This window comes from Somniosus microcephalus, chromosome 6 (assembly GCF_052327205.1).
Source record: "Somniosus microcephalus isolate GS21.2 chromosome 6, FLI_Smic_1.0, whole genome shotgun sequence".
Lineage (NCBI taxonomy): Eukaryota > Metazoa > Chordata > Chondrichthyes > Squaliformes > Somniosidae > Somniosus > Somniosus microcephalus.
Window position 1 is genome coordinate 131,730,906 of NC_140992.1, and position 21,905 is coordinate 131,752,810.

Consider the following 21,905-nt stretch of genomic DNA (forward strand, 5'->3'; position numbering starts at 1 on the left):
GCCACTGCTGTCCCCACACTAATGTGTCTGTGCTGAAACCTCCCATTGTAGGGCAAGTATTGTGAGGAATCAGTCACACAGGCTCATAGAAAAGCACGCCAACTGCGCTGACCCGCTCCAGGGGCTTCATAAAGGGATCACACACAAAATATATCATAAAGCTCTTCTCAGCAAGTTTTAGGGGGGGAAAAAATTAAAATTCTTTTCATTTCACACACAATGAGCTCCCTCTGTTGGTTGATTAACAATGCCCTGTCCCCAGTCTCCATACTGGTTATATAGGAGAAACACCCCTCACCAGACTGATTCACACAGCCTGGATCATGTGCAGCACTTGGGAATGTGCAGCTCTCGTGCGATTTACTCCCTCATCATTTTGCTGAATGAACAGCGAAAGTGGATTTGGAAGCAGTGTGGGACCCTTCTCACTGAGTTTGCAGCAGTCCCAAGTCTGCCATCAACAGCAGGTATGTCAGCGTGCAGGCAGCTGCAGTACTTTGCAATTTACAGTGGGGAAAACAAAGAGTCAGCAAGGGACAGACACATTGTATCAGAAGGAGAAGCAGACGGGAGTAGATGCAGCAGAGAGGGAAAAAGAGGAACAGGTGGGGACAAGAATAGAGAGAAAAAGGCAGGAGAAAGGGTGGAGAGACCGATGGACAGGAGGAAAAGTACAGGGACAGACAGATAGAGAGGCAGAGAGAAGAAAAGCAGTGACAGACTGTCTGATAGAGTGAGTGAGTGAGGAAAAAGAGAGAGACACAAGACTGAAAGAGCTCAATGCAATAAGAGGAAAGTAATTATTAGTAAATGATAAGAGGGGAAAGAAAGAGAAATGGAGTGGGAGAGAGAGAGAGGGAAGAGAAGGGGACGATAGAATAAACAACCCAGGAATTATTTTATATTCTGTATTTTAAATACTTGATAAATACTTGATAAGAAAACTCCAAGACCAGACTGTTGGGATTCAGAGAGCAGCACTTCATGTTATTCTGTGACTTCCTGCAGTGAAACACGGTTACAGCACAGCACAGCACATGCAAGTTTCTGCTTATTATAAAAATATCAATTAACCCTTTAGAGTTGTGGCAAGACTGCAATTGTTCCCATGCACGGTGATCAAAAGCCCTGAAGAGGAGCATTTACGTCTTGTTAAAGGCAAGTCACTCCACTGGGGCACCAATAGTGTCGTCAATTAACTGGATAGTTTAAAACTGCAACTGCTGTAGCAAGCAGTGGACAGATAAAGCTCCTTATCTGTGTCACTGCTTGAGTTTAGGGGTAGTGTGGATGTTTTCCCCCTGTGGAAATCAAAAGCTGAAACTCTGAAGCAACATATTCAGAAACAGACTGGACAGTATCTCATCCCCAATTCAAATGTGAAATCACATTAACAAGAAAAGTATGCAAAAAGCACAATACATAAGAGCAACCTACAGAAAACAGACTAGGGCACCTGGAGAAACCTACAAACAACTAGCTGGACCTGGGAGAGAACAGAGAAAAAACTGGAGGGAGGAAAACCCGAGAAATGTCAGAGATACAAACCAGAAAGATATGACCAGAAAACAGAAATGAGAGAGAGATGAGAGAGAAAATACGTAAAGGAGGAAAAGGAAAGAAGAGAGAGAGGGAGGAGGGGGCAGAGAAGGAAGACAAATATAAGCAGAGAAGAGGCAATGAGAGGTGACATAGAGAGAAGGGAGAGAGAGACAAAGACAAAGAAAGGAGACTGAAGACAAAGGGAGAGAGAAAAAGACAGGAGAGAAACGGAAAGAGAAGGAAGTCAGGGAGAGAGTTAGAGACAAAAAATGGATAAGGGAGATAAAGAAACCAAAGACAGGACAGAAGTCGGAAGGGAAAAAATGTGCATAAGAGAGAGTGTGGAAAGAGGGAGACAAAGTAAAGGCAGAGACAGAAGAGCAGAGACAGAGATAGAACGACAGAGGGAGAAGGAAGATAGAGAGAGTTGGAGATTGAAGGAGGAGAGCAGAGAGAGCAGGGAAAGAGAAATGAAGATGGCCAGAGAGCGAAAATAGAAAGTGGAGGGAAAAATGAAGACAGAAAGACAAAGGAAGATAAAAAGAGGGAGGAAATGCGGAGAGGAGGAAGACAACAAGATGGAGAGAAAAGAGAGAGAGAAAACAAAGATTCGAGACAGAGTGTGTGGGGAGAGAGATAGAGAGTCTGCGGGGAGAGAGACAGAGAGTCTGCGGGGAGAGAGACAGAGAGTCTGTGGGGAGAGAGACAGAGAGTCTGTGGGGAGAGAAACAGAGAGTCTGCGGGGAGAGAGACAGAGAGTCTGCGGGGAGAGAGACAGAGAGTCTGTGGGGAGAGAGACAGAGAGTCTGTGGGGAGAGAGACAGAGAGTCTGTGGGGAGAGAGACAGAGAGTCTGTGGGGAGAGAGACAGAGAGTCTGTGGGGAGAGAGACAGAGAGTCTGCGGGGAGAGAGACAGAGAGTCTGTGGGGAGAGAGACAGAGAGTCTGTGGGGAGAGAGACAGAGAGTCTGCGGGGAGAGAGACAGAGAGTCTGTGGGGAGAGAGACAGAGAGTCTGTGGGGAGAGAGACAGAGAATCTGCGGGGAGTGAGACAGAGAGTCTGCGGGGAGAGTGACAGACAGTCTGCGGGGAGAGAGACAGAGAGTCTGTGGGGAGTGAGACAGAGAGTCTGCGGGGAGAGAGACAGACAGTCTGCGGGGAGAGAGACAGACAGTCTGTGGGTTGAGAGAGACAGAGAGTCTGCGGGGAGAGAGACAGAGAGTCTGCGGGGAGAGAGACAGAGTCTGCGGGGAGAGTGACAGACAGTCTGCGGGGAGTGAGACAGACAGTCTGCGGGGAGAGAGACAGAGAGTCTGTGGGGAGAGAGACAGAGACAGTCTGTGGGGAGAGAGACAGAGAGTCTGTGGGGAGAGAGACAGAGAGTCTGCGGGGAGAGAGACAGAGAGTCTGCGGGGAGAGAGACAGACAGTCTGTGGGTTGAGAGAGACAGAGAGTCTGCGGGGAGAGAGACAGAGAGTCTGCGGGGAGAGAGACAGAGTCTGCGGGGAGAGTGACAGACAGTCTGCGGGGAGTGAGACAGACAGTCTGCGGGGAGAGAGACAGAGAGTCTGTGGGGAGAGAGACAGAGACAGTCTGTGGGGAGAGAGACAGAGAGTCTGTGGGGAGAGAGACAGAGAGTCTGCGGGGAGAGAGACAGAGAGTCTGCGGGGAGAGAGACAGAGACAGTCTGTGGGGAGAGAGACAGAGAGTCTGTGGGGAGTGAGACAGAGAGTCTGCGGGGAGAGAGACAGAGAGTCTGCGGGGAGAGAGACAGAGACAGTCTGTGGGGAGAGAGACAGAGAGTCTGTGGGGAGTGAGACAGAGAGTCTGCGGGGAGAGAGACAGACAGTCTGCGGGGAGAGAGACAGAGAGTCTGTGGGGAGAGAGACAGAGACAGTCTGCGGGGAGAGAGACAGAGAGTCTGCGGGGAGAGAGACAGAGAGTCTGTGGGGAGAGAGATAGAGAGTCTGCGGGGAGAGAGACAGAGAGTCTGTGGGGAGAGAGACAGAGAGTCTGCGGGGAGAGAGACAGAGAGTCTGCGGGGAGAGTGACAGACAGTCTGCGGGGAGAGAGACAGAGAGTCTGCGGGGAGTGAGACAGACAGACTGCGGGGAGAGAGACAGAGAGTCTGCGGGGAGAGAGACAGAGAGTCTGTGGGGAGAGAGACAGAGAGTCTGCGGGGAGAGAGACAGAGTCTGCGGGGAGAGAGACAGACAGTCTGCGGGGAGAGAGACAGAGAGTCTGCGGGGAGTGAGACAGAGAGTCTGCGGGGAGAGAGACAGACAGTCTGCGGGGAGAGAGACAGACAGTCTGTGGGTTGAGAGAGACAGAGAGTCTGCGGGGAGAGAGACAGAGTCTGCGGGGAGAGTGACAGACAGTCTGCGGGGAGTGAGACAGACAGTCTGCGGGGAGAGAGACAGAGAGTCTGTGGGGAGAGAGACAGAGACAGTCTGTGGGGAGAGAGACAGAAAGTCTGCGGGGAGAGAGACAGAAAGTCTGCGGGGAGAGAGACAGAGAGTCTGTGGGGAGAGAGATAGAGAGTCTGCGGGGAGAGAGACAGAGAGTCTGTGGGGAGAGAGACAGAGAGTCTGCGGGGAGAGAGACAGAGAGTCTGCGGGGAGAGTGACAGACAGTCTGCGGGGAGAGAGACAGAGAGTCTGCGGGGAGTGAGACAGACAGACTGCGGGGAGAGAGACAGAGAGTCTGCGGGGAGAGAGACAGAGAGTCTGTGGGGAGAGAGACAGAGAGTCTGCGGGGAGAGAGACAGAGTCTGTGGGGAGAGAGACAGACAGTCTGCGGGGAGAGAGACAGAGAGTCTGTGGGGAGTGAGACAGAGAGTCTGCGAGGAGAGAGACAGACAGTCTGTGGGTTGAGAGAGACAGAGAGTCTGCGGGGAGAGAGACAGAGTCTGCGGGGAGAGTGACAGACAGTCTGCGGGGAGTGAGACAGACAGTCTGCGGGGAGAGAGACAGAGAGTCTGTGGGGAGAGAGACAGAGACAGTCTGTGGGGAGAGAGACAGAGAGTCTGCGGGGAGAGAGACAGAGAGTCTGCGGGGAGAGAGACAGAGACAGTCTGTGGGGAGAGAGACAGAGAGTCTGTGGGGAGTGAGACAGAGAGTCTGCGGGGAGAGAGACAGACAGTCTGCGGGGAGAGAGACAGAGAGTCTGTGGGGAGAGAGACAGAGACAGTCTGTGGGGAGAGAGACAGAGAGTCTGCGGGGAGAGAGACAGAGAGTCTGCGGGGAGAGAGATAGAGAGTCTGCGGGGAGAGAGACAGAGAGTCTGCGGGGAGAGAGACAGAGAGTCTGTGGGGAGAGAGACAGAGAGTCTGCGGGGAGTGAGACAGACAGACTGCGGGGAGAGAGACAGAGAGTCTGCGGGGAGAGAGACAGAGAGTCTGCGGGGAGAGAGACAGAGAGTCTGTGGGGAGAGAGACAGAGAGTCTGCGGGGAGAGAGACAGAGTCTGTGGGGAGAGAGACAGACAGTCTGCGGGGAGAGAGACAGAGAGTCTGTGGGGAGTGATACAGACAGACTGCGGGGAGAGAGACAGAGAGTCTGCAGGGAGAGAGACAGAGTCTGCGGGGAGAGAGACAGAGAGTCTGCGGGGAGAGAGACAGACAGTCTGCGGAGAGACAGACAGACAGTCTGTGATGAGAGAGACAGAGAGTCTGCGGGGAGAGAGACAGAGAGTCTGTGTGGAGAGAGACAGAGAGTCTGTGTGGAGAGAGACAGAGAGTTTATGGGGACAGAGACAGTCTGTGGGGACAGAGACAGACAGTCTGTGGGGACAGAGACAGACAGTCTGTGGGGAGAGAGACAGACAGTCTGCGGGGAGAGTGACAGACAGTCTGCGGGGAGAGAGACAGACAGTCTGCGGAGAGAGAGACAGACAGTCTGCGGAGAGACAGACAGACAGTCTGTGATGAGAGAGACAGAGAGTCTGCGGGGAGAGAGACAGAGAGTCTGTGTGGAGAGAGACAGAGAGTCTGTGTGGAGAGAGACAGAGAGTTTATGGGGACAGAGACAGTCTGTGGGGACAGAGACAGACAGTCTGTGGGGAGAGAGACAGACAGTCTGCGGGGAGAGAGACAGAGAGTCTGCGGGGAGAGAGACAGAGAGTCTGTGTGGAGAGAGACAGAGTCTATGGGGACAGAGACAGTCTGTGGGGAGAGAGACACAGACAGTCTGTGGGGAGAGAGACAGACAGTCTGCGGGGAGAGTGACAGACAGTCTGCGGGGAGAGAGACAGAGAGTCTGCGGGGAGTGAGACAGACAGACTGCGGGGACAGAGACAGACAGTCTGTGGGGAGAGAGACAGACAGTCTGCGGGGAGAGAGACAGAGAGTCTGCGGGGAGAGAGACAGAGAGTCTGTGTGGAGAGAGACAGAGTCTATGGGGACAGAGACAGTCTGTGGGGAGAGAGACACAGACAGTCTGTGGGGAGAGAGACAGACAGTCTGCGGGGAGAGTGACAGACAGTCTGCGGGGAGAGAGACAGAGAGTCTGCGGGGAGTGAGACAGACAGACTGCGGGGAGAGAGACAGAGAGTCTGCAGGGAGAGAGACAGAGAGTCTGCGGGGAGAGAGACAGAGAGTCTGCGGGGAGAGAGACAGAGAGTCTGTGTGGAGAGAGACAGAGTCTATGGGGACAGAGACAGTCTGTGGGGAGAGAGACAGACAGTCTGTGGGGAGAGAGACAGACAGACTGCGGGTAGAGAGACAGAGAGTCTGCGGGGAGAGAGACAGAGAGTCTGTGTGGAGAGAGACAGAGTCTATGGGGACAGAGACAGTCTGTGGGGAGAGAGACAGTCTGCGGGGAGAGAGACAGACAGACTGCGGGGAGAGAGACAGAGAGTCTGCGGGGAGAGAGACAGAGTCTGCGGGGAGAGAGACAGACAGTCTGCGGGGAGAGAGACAGACAGTCTGCGGGGAGAGAGACACAGTCTGTGGGGAGAGAGACAGACAGTCTGCGGGGAGAGAGACAGACAGTCTGCGGGGAGAGAGACAGACAGTCTGCGGGGAGAGAGACACAGTCTGTGGGGAGAGAGACAGACAGTCTGTGGGGAGAGAGACAGACCGTCTGTGGGGAGAGAGACAAACAATCTGTGGGGAGAGAGACTGAGGGCAGGATTTTCATTTTGCCGTGGAGGCGGGATTGGAGGCATGTGAGGGGTTAAATTCCCGAAATCGGGGGGGCACAAACCCATCCCACCCCCAACCCACCTCCATGCCAGTTTCAAAGGAGGCGGGTACCCGACCCACACTGGGACCCGCCTCCCCGAGGCAGTTTTTATCCCAATCCCTATTTACATTGGTGAAATGTGGGATTCCCGACGGCTCCAAATCATGCCAAATTAGCAAGGCGGGCCGTCGGGATGAAGGGTTTGGAGGGGTCGAGATGTCCGGTGTTCAGGTGAGTGATGGGTGCATGAGTGCAGAGGTAAGTGTGTTTGGTGTGTGTAAAGTGCTTAAAGAAGTTTTACTTATATGTACTTACCTTTACAGTCTTCCTTCCTTCAGGTCTCGGGAGTCCCTCATCTCACTGGCACAGAAAGCAGAATGGCCGCAAGCTGTCAAAAGTTCCAGCATTCAGCTTTCTGTTCTGGGGAGATCTCTAAATCATCCTGTGAGGAAGGAATTAACCTGGAATACAGATTGTCAGTGTTTGACAGCTTCAAACAGCTGTCAAACGCTGATAGTTCATCTGTCAAAAGGTCTTGACAGATGAAATATCAATCTGTGACGTCACCTGTTGCCAGGTGGCCCTTAATTGGCCTGCTGAGCCCGCTCGGCGGGCTCAATAAGGTCAATCAAGTGAAAATCGCGTGGGTTGGCTAGAACTCAATGGAGGCGGGACTACAACCCCGAAAGTTGTAGTCCCGCCTCCTACCCACCTCCTCAATGAAAATCCAGCCCAGAGAGTCTGTGGGGAGAGAGATAGAGAGTCTGTGGGGAGAGAGACAGACAGTTTGGGGAGAGAGAGACAGACAGTTTGGGGAGAGAGACAGACAGTCTGTGGGGAGAGAGACAGACAGTCTGTGGGGAGAGAGACAGACAGTCGAGAGAAATTAGACAGGGAAACAGGAATCAGAAAGAGAAACAAGAGAGAAAAACAGGAGTGGAGAGGAAACAGAAGGAAGATAGAGAGAGGAGCAGAGAAGGGGAGTAGCACAGAGATGCACACATGCATGGAGAAAGATAGACCGAAGGAGAGAAGGAAAATAGAGAGGGGAAACAAAAAAAACAGGAGACAGAAAGGAAGGTTGATAGGAGAGAGAGTCAGAGAAGGAAGACAGAAAACGAATAAACAATGAGAGAGGAGACACAGAAAGAGAGTGGAGACAGAGATAGAAAAGAAACAGAGAGAGAGAGCCGACTGAGATGAGAGTGTTTCAGGGAAAAGGAAGGGGAACAGAGATAGGAAACAGAGCCAGTGAGGAGCAGGGAGAGGTGAGTAGAGGAGAGAGAATGGAAACAGAGAGTGAGGCAGAAATAGAAGGAAAAATCCGACAGAGCAAACATAAATAGGAGAGAGAAGTGAGTCAGCGAGAGGAGAAAAAGATAAATAGAGACACGGAGAAAGGAGAGAGAGAGAGAAAAGGAACAGAGTGCAAGGAGATAAAGAGAGGATGCAGAGAGAGTGAGGGAGAGAAGGAAGAGAGAGAAAGGGGTGGAGACAGAAATAATGGAGCAGAGGGTGGAGGCAGCGAGAGAGAGAGAGAGAGCATGGAGACAGAGAAAGAAAGAGAGGAGTCAGTGATAAAAGTGAAGAAAAAGGGGACAGAGAGGAAAGAGAAAGGGGACAAAGAGAGAAAGGACACAGATAGAGAAGAGACGAGGAGAGAGAAGGAAACAGAAAGTTAAGATTTATTTGGTATCAGGTTGTTTGATCTGAGTATCAGGTGTGTTGTTCTCCATTAGTTTGATCCCCAGAAAAGATTTTGTCTCAATGTTAGTGCTCTTAGACAAAGACTGATCTTGGTGTTAAGGTGGTCTAAACCCTCTACTGGGTTGTCATGATCTCAGTGTCAGGCTGGTTTAATCCAGGTTTCAGTTTGATCTGAGCCTCAGCTGGTTTGGGTTGGCGTTGGATGGTTTCACCTTAATGTCAGAGGTCTATGAGGGTGACAGGTGGTCCTTCTCCGTGTCAACTTTCCTGATTTTGGCGTTAGGTGGTGCTTTGTGTCAGATGATCTACCACTGTTACAGAATCTCTTTAAGCCTCTCCAAATTACCTTGAAGAATGTTTGAAGATTGCTTACACACAGCATCAGAGAACACCCATAGGAGTCATTACAAGCTCAGCCTTGGTGTGCCTGGCTGTCAGCAGACTGTTTTATCAAACTGTTGGTACAAAGGAGGACTAAGGAGGGGGGTGTTGCCGGATTGAGCAAAGCATTCCTAAAATCCTTTTTAATGGAACAGTTTCTATCTGTGGTAATTGAATCCTTTCCGATGCTCCCTGACAGGCACCATGGGTAGGCTAAGCCTCTGGAAGGTTCAGCAGTTGGTTGAGAACTCCAGAGGCACTTGTTAGTAGCCTCATACTCTTCACTAAGCTATAAACTTTCACAGGCACCATGTGAGAGCTGAAAAGGATCCCACCAGCACTAGATTCTGCCTGGCCTCTTGTTTTCTTTATTAGTCGAATAGAGTGTCTCTTACACATCAACTGTTGTCATCCGAACCCCATTCCAAAAATCAAAGAATTAGGATTCATTTAACATCCGCTGGTTCGTTTTCTGTTGGATTTCTTTAATAACCACCTTCTCGAAGGCAATTAGGGATGGGCAATAAATGCTGGTCTTGCCAGCGACGCCCACATCCCATGAACAAATAAAAAATAAAACCCCATTCAGTCACATCAACTAACAAGACGCAGAGCTGCAGAAAAGACAGTGGCAAAGATACCCATTGCCAAACTTCCCAACCTTGGCGAGAAAGCTGGCAGAGAGAGAGCTGCTCACATCATCATGGACATGGCAATGCTGCTCCATGGTGACCAGCAGGCAGGCCAGGATGTGCCCCTTTATGTGTAGGTGAAACAGCCAGAATCACCACCCTCAAGTTGAAGGGGCAATCTGAGTGTGGGTGGCAGTGTGAGTGAGAGGTGAGGTTGTGCTTGGATTTCATCGTCAGATCTGTCTCTCCAGCATCTCAGTTACTAGGACATGTGGCTCCTTCTTAAATCAAAGTAGAAGCCAACCAATGTGCGCCATTAGATTTGATTTGAAAGATTAGTAGATCTCAATTAGACAGGAGCTTTTATTCACAGTTCTCTTGCTCTATGCTCCACTCGTTATTTTTTAAACAAAGTATTGTCTACTTGAAGCAAGAGTGAGTTATTCAAACATGTCTTTTGAAGGAGCGGAGGTCTGTTTTCAGCTGCTGAAAGATCAAAAAGGCACTAGTCTCCGCAGATGTGTCTCCAACAACCCACATTCACAGCAAACACATTACACGGCCCGTAGGCAGACTACACCTCCTATAGGACAAGTACACTTCCTGCATGATACATACACTGCTACAGACTCCTCGCTACAGACTCCGCTCCTCGCTACAGACTCCTCGCTACAGACTCCGCTCCTCGCTACAGACTCCTCGCTACAGACTCCTCGCTACAGACTCCGCTCCTCGCTACAGACTCCTCGCTACAGACTCCGCTCCTCGCTACAGACTCCTCGCTACAGACTCCGCTCCTCGCTACAGACTCCTCGCTACAGACTCCTCGCTACAGACTCCGCTCCTCGCTACAGACTCCTCGCTACAGACTCCGCTCCTCGCTACAGACTCCTCGCTACAGACTCCGCTCCTCGCTACAGACTCCTCGCTACAGACTCCGCTCCTCGCTACAGACTCCTCGCTACAGACTCCGCTCCTCGCTACAGACTCCTCGCTACAGACTCCGCTCCTCGCTACAGACTCCGCTCCTCGCTACAGACTCCGCTCCTCGCTACAGACTCCTCGCTACAGACTCCGCTCCTCGCTACAGACTCCGCTCCTCGCTACAGACTCCGCTCCTCGCTACAGACTCCGCTCCTCGCTACAGACTCCTCGCTACAGACTCCGCTCCTCGCTACAGACTCCTCGCTACAGACTCCTCGCTACAGACTCCGCTCCTCGCTACAGACTCCTCGCTACAGACTCCGCTCCTCGCTACAGACTCCTCGCTACAGACTCCGCTCCTCGCTACAGACTCTGCTCCTCGCTACAGACTCCGCCCCTCCCTACAGACTCCTCGCTACAGACTCCGCTCCTCGCTACAGACTCCGCTCCTCGCTACAGACTCCTCGCTACAGACTCCGCTCCTCGCTACAGACTCCGCTCCTCGCTACAGACTCCTCACTACAGACTCCGCTCCTCGCTACAGACTCCGCTCCTCGCTACAGACTCCGCTCCTCCCTACAGACTCCTCGCTACAGACTCCGCTCCTCGCTACAGACTCCTCGCTACAGACTCCGCTCCTCGCTACAGACTCCTCTCTACAGACTCCGCTCCTCGCTACAGACTCCGCTCCTCCCTACAGACTCCGCTCCTCGCTACAGACTCCGCTCCTCTCTACAGACTCCGCTCCTCCCTACAGACTCCTCGCTACAGACTCCGCTCCTCGCTACAGACTCCGCTCCTCGCTACAGACTCCTCTCTACAGACTCCGCTCCTCTCTACAGACTCCGCTCCTCCCTACAGACTCCTTGCTACAGACTCCGCTCCTCGCTACAGACTCCGCTCCTCCCTACAGACTCCTCGCTACAGACTCCGCTCCTCTCTACAGACTCCGCTCCTCCCTACAGACTCCTCTCTACAGACTCCGCTCCTCTCTACAGACTCCGCTCCTCCCTACAGACTCCTCGCTACAGACTCCGCTCCTCGCTACAGACTCCGCTCCTCGCTACAGACTCCTCTCTACAGACTCCGCTCCTCGCTACAGACTCCGCTCCTCCCTACAGACTCCTCGCTACAGACTCCGCTCCTCGCTACAGACTCCTCGCTACAGACTCCGCTCCTCGCTACAGACTCCGCTCCTCGCTACAGACTCCTCGCTACAGACTCCGCTCCTCGCTACAGACTCCTCGCTACAGACTCCTCGCTACAGACTCCGCTCCTCGCTACAGACTCCTCGCTACAGACTCCGCTCCTCGCTACAGACTCCTCGCTACAGACTCCGCTCCTCGCTACAGACTCTGCTCCTCGCTACAGACTCCGCTCCTCCCTACAGACTCCTCGCTACAGACTCCGCTCCTCGCTACAGACTCCGCTCCTCGCTACAGACTCCGCTCCTCGCTACAGACTCCGCTCCTCGCTACAGACTCCGCTCCTCGCTACAGACTCCGCTCCTCCCTACAGACTCCTCGCTACAGACTCCGCTCCTCGCTACAGACTCCATTCATTACTACAGCCAAACACACCAATACCTTTTTGCTTTTTGTTTGTACACCTCCTGCTGCACAACTATATTTCTGACAGGCCACATATAGAACAATTTAGCTGTCACATATATACAGCTCAGAGTCTGCCTCTATCTCTTGCAGGCCCCATGTAGTTTCAATGCACAATATGGTATTATAGGGTGTCCATTTGTAGTGAATGTGCACTGTTCAATGAAAAGTTTATTACTGGAATGTCAGCACCCAAAGCACAGTGAACAGTTTGTAAGTAGTTTGTGTCAGGAATGAATGTGCCGTGAGTAGTGTATAACTGGGTGTGTCTGTATGCAATGTGTGGTTTGTAATGGAACTATGTTAATGTACATTGAGCAATTTGTAAATGGGATATATGAATGTGTATTGAGCAGTTTGTAAAGGGGCTGCTTGAATACACAGAGGTCAGCAAGGCTGCAATGGGGCTGTATACGAGTTAAGCATCATGCACGCAATGTGTGAACATACAGAAAACAATGGGAGAAAAATTCAGTTGGTAGCGCCACCCGTTAGCGCCTTAAGAGGGCGCTAAGTGGGGCGCAAAGCAACTAGCGCCCGGGCGCGGCGATATCTGCACCTCTCGCGAAATTGACCGGACATTTTGCGGCGGCGCTAAACAATACCGCCGCGATCTCCTGCACCGGCAGATCGTGACGTCAGTCGAGTGTGCAACGCCCCGGTAGCGCCCCGGACCGGAAATTCAGTGGCGCCCCCTGCCTTACCGCCTGCCGCTAGCAACGACAGGTTGAGGGGAGCATTATGCTGTCAGAAAGGGACCAGGGGAACGCTATTTAAAGGCGACCACTTCCTGCCTTTTTTTGTCGGTGACATTTTTGCACCACGCATTCTGAGAGAGAGAGAGACTTCTGGAGAGATTCAATGCTGTGTGAAGGAGTTTGGGGTACTGAGTAGCACTTTGCAGGTTGGTTTTGATTTGCCCTTCCTTGAATCGATTTAGAAGAGACTATGGGGTCTGCACGCTGAGCTCTTCCACTGGTTCTCTCCATTGTTCTTTCCAGCAGATTTGATGTACAGGTCTCTCCAGGCCGAGATTCAGGCCGAGATTCAAGGCTGTAATGAGCAGGATGTGGAGGGAGAGCAAGATCAACCCTCTCCTTTAAGATAAAAACAGAAAATGCAGGAGAAACTCAGCAGGTCAAGCAGCATCTGTGAAGAGAGAAACAGATTTAACGTTTCAGGTCGATGACCATTCTTCAGAACCCCCCTTTAAGAATTGGGTGGTGCCAGTGTGTCTGTGTTCCATTGCTGACTGAAATCACATGAGCTTCGCCAGTGCTGTGAGGTAGCGCTTCGCTCCTTGGCCTTAGCGCCTTAAGAGAAGTGTGTAGCGCCTGATTTAGCGCTCCAATCACCTCCAGGGGCGATAAAAGCCAAGTTTGCTGTCGGAGGCAATAATTAGCGCCAGGCGCTAAACTTTGCGCACCGCCAATAATAGCGCCCCAAATGGGGCAATACCGTATTTTTCCCCCATTGAGTTTGCAATAGGACTGTATGAATATACAGAGAATAGAGAATATGATATAATTGGGATTACAGAGACATGGCTCCAGGGTGACCAAGACTGGGAATTCAACATCCAGGGGTATTCAATATTCAGGAAGGACAGGCAAAAAGGAAAAGGAGGTGGGGTAGCATTGCTGGTTAAAGAGGAGATTAACACAATAGTAAGGAAGGATATTAGCTCTGACGATGTGGAATCTGTATGGGTAGAGCTGAGAAATACCATGGGGCAGAAAACATTAGTGGGAGTTGTATACAGACCCCCAAACAGTAATGCTGAGGTTGGGGATGGCATTAAACAGGAAATTAGAGATGCGTGCAATAAGGGCACAGCAGTTATCATGGGTGATTTTAATCTACATATAGATTGGGCTAACCAAATTAGTAACAATACTGTGGAGGAGGAATTCCTAGAGTGTATACGGGATGGGTTCCTGGACCAATATGTCGAGGAACCAACTAGAGATCAGGCCATCTTAGACTGGGTATTATGTAATGAGAAAGGATTAATTAGCAATCTTCTTGTGTGAGGCCCCTTGGGGAGGAACGATCATAATATGATAGAATTCTTCATTAAGATGGAGAGTGAAGTAGTTGACTCAGAGACTAGGGCCCTGAATTTAAATAAAGTATGAGGCACGAGTTGGCTAGGATGGATTGGGGAACGTTACTTAAAGGGTTGGCGGTGGATAGACAATGACAAACATTTAAAGATCGCATGGATGAACTACAGAATTTGTTCATCCCTGCCTGGCATAAAAATAAAACAAAAAAGCTGACTCAACCATGGCTAACAAGGGAAATTAGGGATAGCATAAGATCCAAGGAGAGGACATATAAATTGGCCAGAAAAAGCAGCAAACTTGAGGATTAGGAGCAGTTTAGGAATCAGCAAAGGAGGACAAAAGGATTAATTAAGAGGGGGAAAATAGAGTATGAGAGTAAGCTTTCAGGGAACATAAAAACTAACTGTAAAAGCTTCTATAGATATGTGAAGAGAAAAAAAGATTGGTGAAGTCAAGCGTAGGTCCCTTGCAGTCAGAATCAGGGGAATTTATAATGGGGAGCAAAGAAATGGCAGAACCAATTAAATACATACTTTGGTTTTGTCTTCACAAAGGAGGACACAAATAACCTCCCAGAGATGTCAGAGAACATAGGATCTAATGAGAGGGAGTAACTGAATGAAATTAGTATTTGTAGGGAAATGGTGTTAGGGAAATTGACGGGATTGAAGGCCAATAAATCCCCAGGGGCTGATAATCTACATCCTAGTGTACTTAAGGAAGTGGCCCTAGAAATAGTAGATGCATTGCTGGTCATCTTCCAAAATTCTATAGACTCGGGCACAGTTCCTATGGATCGGAGGGTAGCTAATGTAACCCCACTATTTAAAAAAGGTGGTAGAGAGAAAACGGGGAATTGTAGACCGGTAAGCCTGACATCGGTAGTGGGGAAAATGCTAGAGTCCATTATAAAAGATGTAACAGCAGAGCACTTAGAAAACAGTGACAGGATCGGACAAAGTCAACATGGATTTACAAAAGGTAAATTGTGCTTGACTAATCTACTGGAATTTTTTGAGGATGTAACTGGTAGAATAGATAAGGGACAGCCAGTGGATGTGGTGTATTTGGACTTTCAGAAGGCTTTCGATAAGGTCCCGCATAAGAGATTAGCGTGCAAAGTTAAAGCACATGGGATTGGGGGTAAGGTACTGACTTGGATAGAGAACTGGCTGGCAGACAGGAAGCAAAGAGTTGGAATAAACGGGTCTTTTTCCAAGTGGCAGGCAGTGACTAGTGGGGTACTGCAGGGATCGGTGCTAGGACCCCAGCTATTCACAATATATATTAATGATCTAGACGAGGGAACTAGATGTAATATCTCCAAGTTTGCAGATGACACAAAGCTGGGTGAGCGTGTGTGCTGTGAGGAGGATGCAGAGAAACTCCAGTATAATTTGGACAGGTTGGGTGATTGGGCAGATGCATGGCAGATGCAGTATAATGTGGATAAATGCGAGGTTATCCACTTTGGTGGCAAAAACAGGAAGGCAGATTATTATCTGAATGGCAATAGATTAGGAGAAGGGGAAGTGCAACGAGACCTGGGTATCCTTGTGCACCAGTCGCTGAAGGTAAGCATGCAGGTGCAACAGGCGGTTAAGAAGGCAAATGGTATGTTGGCCTTCATAGCGAGAGGATTCGAGTACAGGAGCAAGGATGTCTTGCTGCAGTTGTACAAGGCCTTGGTGAGACCACACCTTGAGTATTGTGTGCAGTTTTGGTCGCCTTATCTGAGGAAGAATGTTGTCATGGAGGGAGTGCAGCGAAGATTCACCAGACTGATACCTGGGATGGCAGGAATGACGTATGAGGAGAGATTGGGTCGACTGGGCTTATATTCGCTGGAGTTTAGAAGAATGAGAGGGGGTCTCATTGAAACTTATAAAATTCTAACAGGACTAGACAGACTAGATGCAGGAAGGATGTTCCCGATGACGGGGGAGTCCAGAACCAGGGGTCACAGTTTAAGGATAAGGGATAAGCCATTTAGGACAGAAATGAGGAGGAATTTCTTCACCCAGAGAGTGGTGAACCTGTGGAATTCTCTACCACAGAAGGCAGTTGAGGCCAATTCATTAAATATATTCAAGAAGGAGTTAGATATATTTCTTATGGCTAAAGGGATTAAGGGATATGGGGAGAAGGCAGGGACCGGGTACTGAATTTGGATGATCAGCTATGATCTCATTGAATGGCGGAGCAGGCTCGAGGGGCCGAATGGCCGACTCCTGCTCCTATCTTCTATGTTTCTATGTTTCTATAATGAGTTTGTAATCAGGCTTTGTGATAACAAATGGCAGCATTGCAAGAGCAGGCAATACACAAGGAACAGTGGTTTTGTAACAGAGCCGTGTTTGTTTTCCAGATGTCCATTGAAGTTCCCTACAGTCTGCACGCTTTCAGAACAGGGAAACCTTACTATGGCTTATCCCATTGTCTTCAGCAATGCCAGCAGTCAGCACTGTACCCAGGAGAGCAGCGAAGAGAATCTTTTCTTCTCCTCCTTCTATGGGGTCGTATTCGTGCTGGCATTTGTCGGCAACATCCTTGCCGTGTGGGTTTTCTCCTGTGACAAGAACGCCAACACAACCACTAACATCTACCTGATGCACCTGGCAGTAGCGGACCTCTCCTATGTGCTGATCCTGCCAATGCGAATGGTGTACCACCTGAGCCAGAACCACTGGCCGTTCGGAGAGGTGCCGTGCCGCATCACCGGCTTCCTCTTCTACCTGAACATGTATGCCAGCATCTTCTTCCTGACCTGCATCAGCGCCGACCGCTTCCTGGCCATCGTGTACCCGGTTAAGTCCATGCGCATTCGGAAGCCGCTGTACGCAAACGTCGTCTGCATCGTCCTGTGGGTGGTCCTTGTTGTGGGGGTGGCGCCGATGCTCGGGGCACCGCAAACGCTCCAAATGGACAACTCCACCACCATGTGCCTCCAGCTGTACCGCGAAAAGACCTCCAGCTTTGCCCTGGTGCCCCTCACAGTCGGGTTCGTGGTTCCATTCGTGATCACAGTGACCTGCTACTTACTGATCATCCGCAGCCTGCGGAGGGGAAACCGCATTGAGAGGCACTTGAAGGACAAGGCCATCAAGATGATCATCTTGGTGCTCACCATCTTCCTCATCTGCTTCGTACCCTATCATATCAACCGATACCTTTACATCCTGTCTACCAGCACGGCCCACTCGAGCTGCCGGGACAGGAAGCTCATCGCTCTCAGTAACCGCATCACGTCCTGTCTGACCAGTCTCAACAGCTGCCTCGATCCCGTTGTTTACTTTTTCGTGGGAGAAAAGTTCAGAGAGCGATTCTGTCACTTTGTCTGCGGCCACAGGAAACAGACGCAGTCGGTCAGCCACGAGGCCAAAACCAACGAGAGCTCCCTCAGCGGCAAATCTGAGCTGTAGCACCGCCAACAATCAACGGCTCTTCCATAGGCGTCAGGCTCAGTGTGCGTGTGTGTTCATGTTTTTCTCTGTTTGCTAAGTTGCCAGGGTTGAGAATTGCTTACGAATCTAAATCATCATCAGACAGTGTACAACAGTGAGACCTCAGTCAGTGCACACCAGTGAGATCACAGTCAGTGTACACCAGTGAGATCACAGTCAGTGCACACCAGTGAGATCACAGTCACTGTACACCAGTGAGATCACAGTCAGTGTACACCAGTGAGGTCACAGTCAGTGCACACCAGTGAGATCACAGTCACTGTACACCAGTGAGATCACAGTCAGTGTACACCAGTGAGGTCACAGTCAGTGTACACCAGTGAGATCACAGTCAGTGTACACCAGTGAGATCACAGTCAGTGTACACCAGTGAGAGCTCAGTCAGTGTACACCAGTGAGATCACAGTCAGTGTACACCAGTGAGATCACAGTCAGTGTACACCAGTGAGAGCTCAGTCAGTGTACACCAGTGAGATCACAGTCAGTGTACACCAGTGAGGTCACAGTCAGTGCACACCAGTGAGATCACAGTCAGTGTACACCAGTGAGATCACAGTCAGTGTACACCAGTGAGATCACAGTCAGTGTACACCAGTGAGATCACAGTCAGTGTACACCAGTGAGAGCTCAGTCAGTGTACACCAGTGAGATCACAGTCAGTGTACACCAGTGAGGTCACAGTCAGTGTACACCAGTGAGGTCACAGTCAGTGTACACCAGTGAGATCACAGTCGGTGCACACCAGTGAGAGCTCAGTCAGTGTACACCAGTGAGATCACAGTCAGTGTACACCAGTGAGATCACAGTCAGTGTACACCAGTGAGGTCACAGTCAGTGTACACCAGTGAAGTCACAGTCAGTGTACACCAGTGAGATCACAGTCAGTGCACACCAGTGAGGTCACAGTCAGTGTACACCAGTGAAGTCACAGTCGGTGCACACCAGTGAGAGCTCAGTCAGTGTACACCAGTGAGATCACAGTCAGTGTACACCAGTGAGGTCACAGTCAGTGTACACCAGTGAAGTCACAGTCAGTGTACACCAGTGAGATCACAGTCAGTGCACACCAGTGAGAGCTCAGTCAGTGCACACCAGTGAGATCACAGTCAGTGCACACCAGTGAGATCACAGTCAGTGTACACTACTGAGCTCTCAGTCAGTGTACACCAGTGAGATCACAGTCAGTGCACACCAGTGAGAGCTCAGTCAGTGTACACCAGTGAGATCTCAGTCAGTGTACACCAGTGAGATCACAGTCGGTGCACACCAGTGAGATCACAGTCGGTGCACACCAGTGAGAGCTCAGTCAGTGCACACCAGTGAGATCACAGTCAGTGCACACCAGTGAGATCACAGTCAGTGCACACCAGTGAGATCACAGTCGGTGCACACCAGTGTACACCAGTGAGATCACAGTCAGTGCGCACCAGTGAGAGCTCAGTCAGTGCACACCAGTGAGATCACAGTCGGTGCACACCAGTGTACACCAGTGAGATCACAGTCAGTGCACACCAGTGAGAGCTCAGTCAGTGCACACCAGTGAGATCACAGTCAGTGCACACCAGTGAGATCTCAGTCAGTGCACACCAGTGAGATCACAGTCAGTGCACACCAGTGAGATCACAGTCAGTGCACACCAGTGTACACCAGTGAGATCACAGTCAGTGCACACCAGTGAGAGCTCAGTCAGTGCACACCAGTGAGATCTCAGTCAGTGCACACCAGTGAGATCTCAGTCAGTGCACACCAGTGAGATCACAGTCAGTGCACACCAGTGAGATCACAGTCAGTGCACACCAGTGTACACCAGTGAGATCACAGTCAGTGCACATCAGTGAGAGCTCAGTCAGTGCACACCAGTGAGATCTCAGTCAGTGCACACCAGGGAGATCACAGTCAGTGCACACCAGGGAGAGCTCAGTCAGTGTACACCAGTGAGATCACAGTCAGTACACACCAGTGAGATCACAGTCAGTGTACACTACTGAGATCTCAGTCAGTGCACACCAGTGAGATCTCAGTCAGTGCACACCAGTGAGAGCTCAGTCAGTGCACACCAGTGAGAGCTCAGTCAGTGCACACCCGTGAGATCACAGTCAGTGCACACCAGTGAGAGCTCAGTCAGTGCACACCCGTGAGATCAGTCAGTGCACACCCGTGAGATCAGTCAGTGCACACCCGTGAGATCAGTCAGTGCACACCCGTGAGATCACAGTCAGTGCACACCAGTGAGATCACAGTCAGTGCACACCAGTGAGATCTCAGTTGGTGCACACCAGTATATATATTATATTAGTGAAGTTGTGACGATATTTGGTTGTAATTTTTCAGAGACTGGGAGTAAGGGAATAGTTTTACCATTGAGATGTCCTATTGTGGGGTACCTACAAGACAGGTTAAAACGTGTGTGTATGTCTGTTTGTGTGGCCTTTTGTACAACAGTGTGTCTGTACCTGTGTCTTTTTATGTCTGGGTGTATGTGACTCTTTCTGGATGTCAGGTAGTGGCTAATGACAACTTACATGAACAGATTGAAAAACAATGATGCTCTCCAATATCTGGAATGGTCAAAGAAAACATTTCCTGGGACGTCTGCAGTGGGGTGGTGGGAGGGGGACAGTTCATTCTGGGGGGAGGAGGTCAACAGGGAGGTCAGGGGGGTTACCCAATCGTTCTACACAACATGGCTGTGGCTGCTACAAGCTTCACGATGAATCCCTTTACCAAATGGAAAATGGCCAATTCCAGGGCACAGCAAGATCGGACAAAAAGCTGCGCCCAGCGGACAATTTCACTTTCCTTTTTTTTTGCATTGGTCTCATGCCTTAAAGAGGCAGTGTCATCGGGAGTTTCTGACGCACGCAAAGTTCTTATAGTGGCACGGCTCTTTAAGTGAACATCAAGCATGTTAATTTGTAAATACAGTTACACTTGTGCCCGTGAAGCGTTTTTTTTTATTATACAGGTACATTTGAACCCCAATAGTTTATGACCACTCATCAAAACCGTAGCAACTAAACAAAAACTGGACTTCCATGGAATTGTCAGAAAGGATGAAAAATCACATGGTGCTAGGTATCTGTCTCCAGCTATCGGGGAGGTCCCGAGGCCACCAGTGCTGGGGGTCGGAATTCACCAGCCAGGGGGAGCTCCTCCTGAGTGTATGACCCGTCTATCGGTCAGTGCTGATCTGGCACAGTCTTCCACTTGATCCTTCAGACTCTGCTTGGGGTAATTCTCACAGTGTTTGCTGTCTCAGCTGAATTGGATATCTGTACTAACTACCGGGAATATCAGTGTGTCCTACTAGTCTCCTGGGGATAATGAGAGCTGTGCACAGCCACAGAGCTGGTCCTACCATGAAATGCACAATTCTTTTGTTAAGCATATACACTCTGTATTGTTTGGCTAAATATTACATAGAATTTACAGCACAGAAACAGGCCATTCAGCTCAACTGGTCAATGCCAGCATTTATGGTCCACACCAGCCTCCTCCCTCCTTACTTCATCTCACCCTATCAACATATCCTTCTATTGCTTTCTCCCCCTCATGTGTTTATCTAGCTTCCCCTATATTGTATAGATAACCTACAGTGCCATGTTCCTTGTCTGATGTTGCAGGCTGCTGATGGAGCTATGGTCTACGAGAGATATCGCCACGTACGGTAAAGCCACATTGAGTCATTTGGAAAAATCCACAAGGATTCTTCTCCCCTGCTCAGCTACAGCTAGGTGAAAGAGCTTTTATAAAGCGAATGCTTCACATGGCTTTGCAACTGCTTGTTACCACCCAAGATCCCTCCCTTAAAGTTCATTGCCCGCACGCAAGCTGGTCTGTGACTTTCCGGAGCAGGATCTCAAGACCTTTCTACATGGTTTTAGTTGCCAGCAACATTCTGCAAAAAACTTGTACAATGAACTCTATTCTACACAAACCCCTGGGGGAGCTGTACTACCGTCTGTACAGTCACAGCAATTACAGCACTCAAGGAGGCCATTCAGCCCATCCCGCCTGTGCCATTTCCCTGCTCTTTCCCCCATACCCTTTTATATTCTGCCTTTTCAAATACTTCACCCTCTTAAATGATACTATAGTCTCTGTCGCAATAGTCCCTTGTGGCGAAACATTTCATGTGCTTAAAATCCTCCATGTGCAAACATTGCTTCTAACTTCTTCCTTCATTCTTTCAGTGATAATCCTCAGTCTGTGACCCCCTTGTTACCAATTCACCAACTACTGGCAACAATCTTCCACGATCACAAAACCTTCATTCATTTTGAAAACCCCTATTAGATCCTCTATTAACCTTCGCTGTTCTAGTGAGAAGAAAAACAAGTTCTCAAGCCTCTGTTTATAATAATAATAATAATTCAACTTTATTGTCATTGCACA

General features: G+C 50.2%; 1 protein-coding gene across 1 annotated transcript; it reads left to right on the forward strand.

The window, feature by feature from the left end:
* Nucleotides 1-16,345: 16,345 nt before the first annotated feature.
* LOC147116081 (uracil nucleotide/cysteinyl leukotriene receptor-like) lies at nucleotides 16,346-17,771 on the forward strand. The gene has a single exon (XM_085989495.1). It carries the CDS (start codon nucleotides 16,470-16,472, stop codon nucleotides 17,466-17,468), a length of 999 nt encoding a protein of 332 aa, XP_085845621.1. The 5' UTR covers nucleotides 16,346-16,469; the 3' UTR covers nucleotides 17,469-17,771.
* Nucleotides 17,772-21,905: the final 4,134 nt, after the last annotated feature.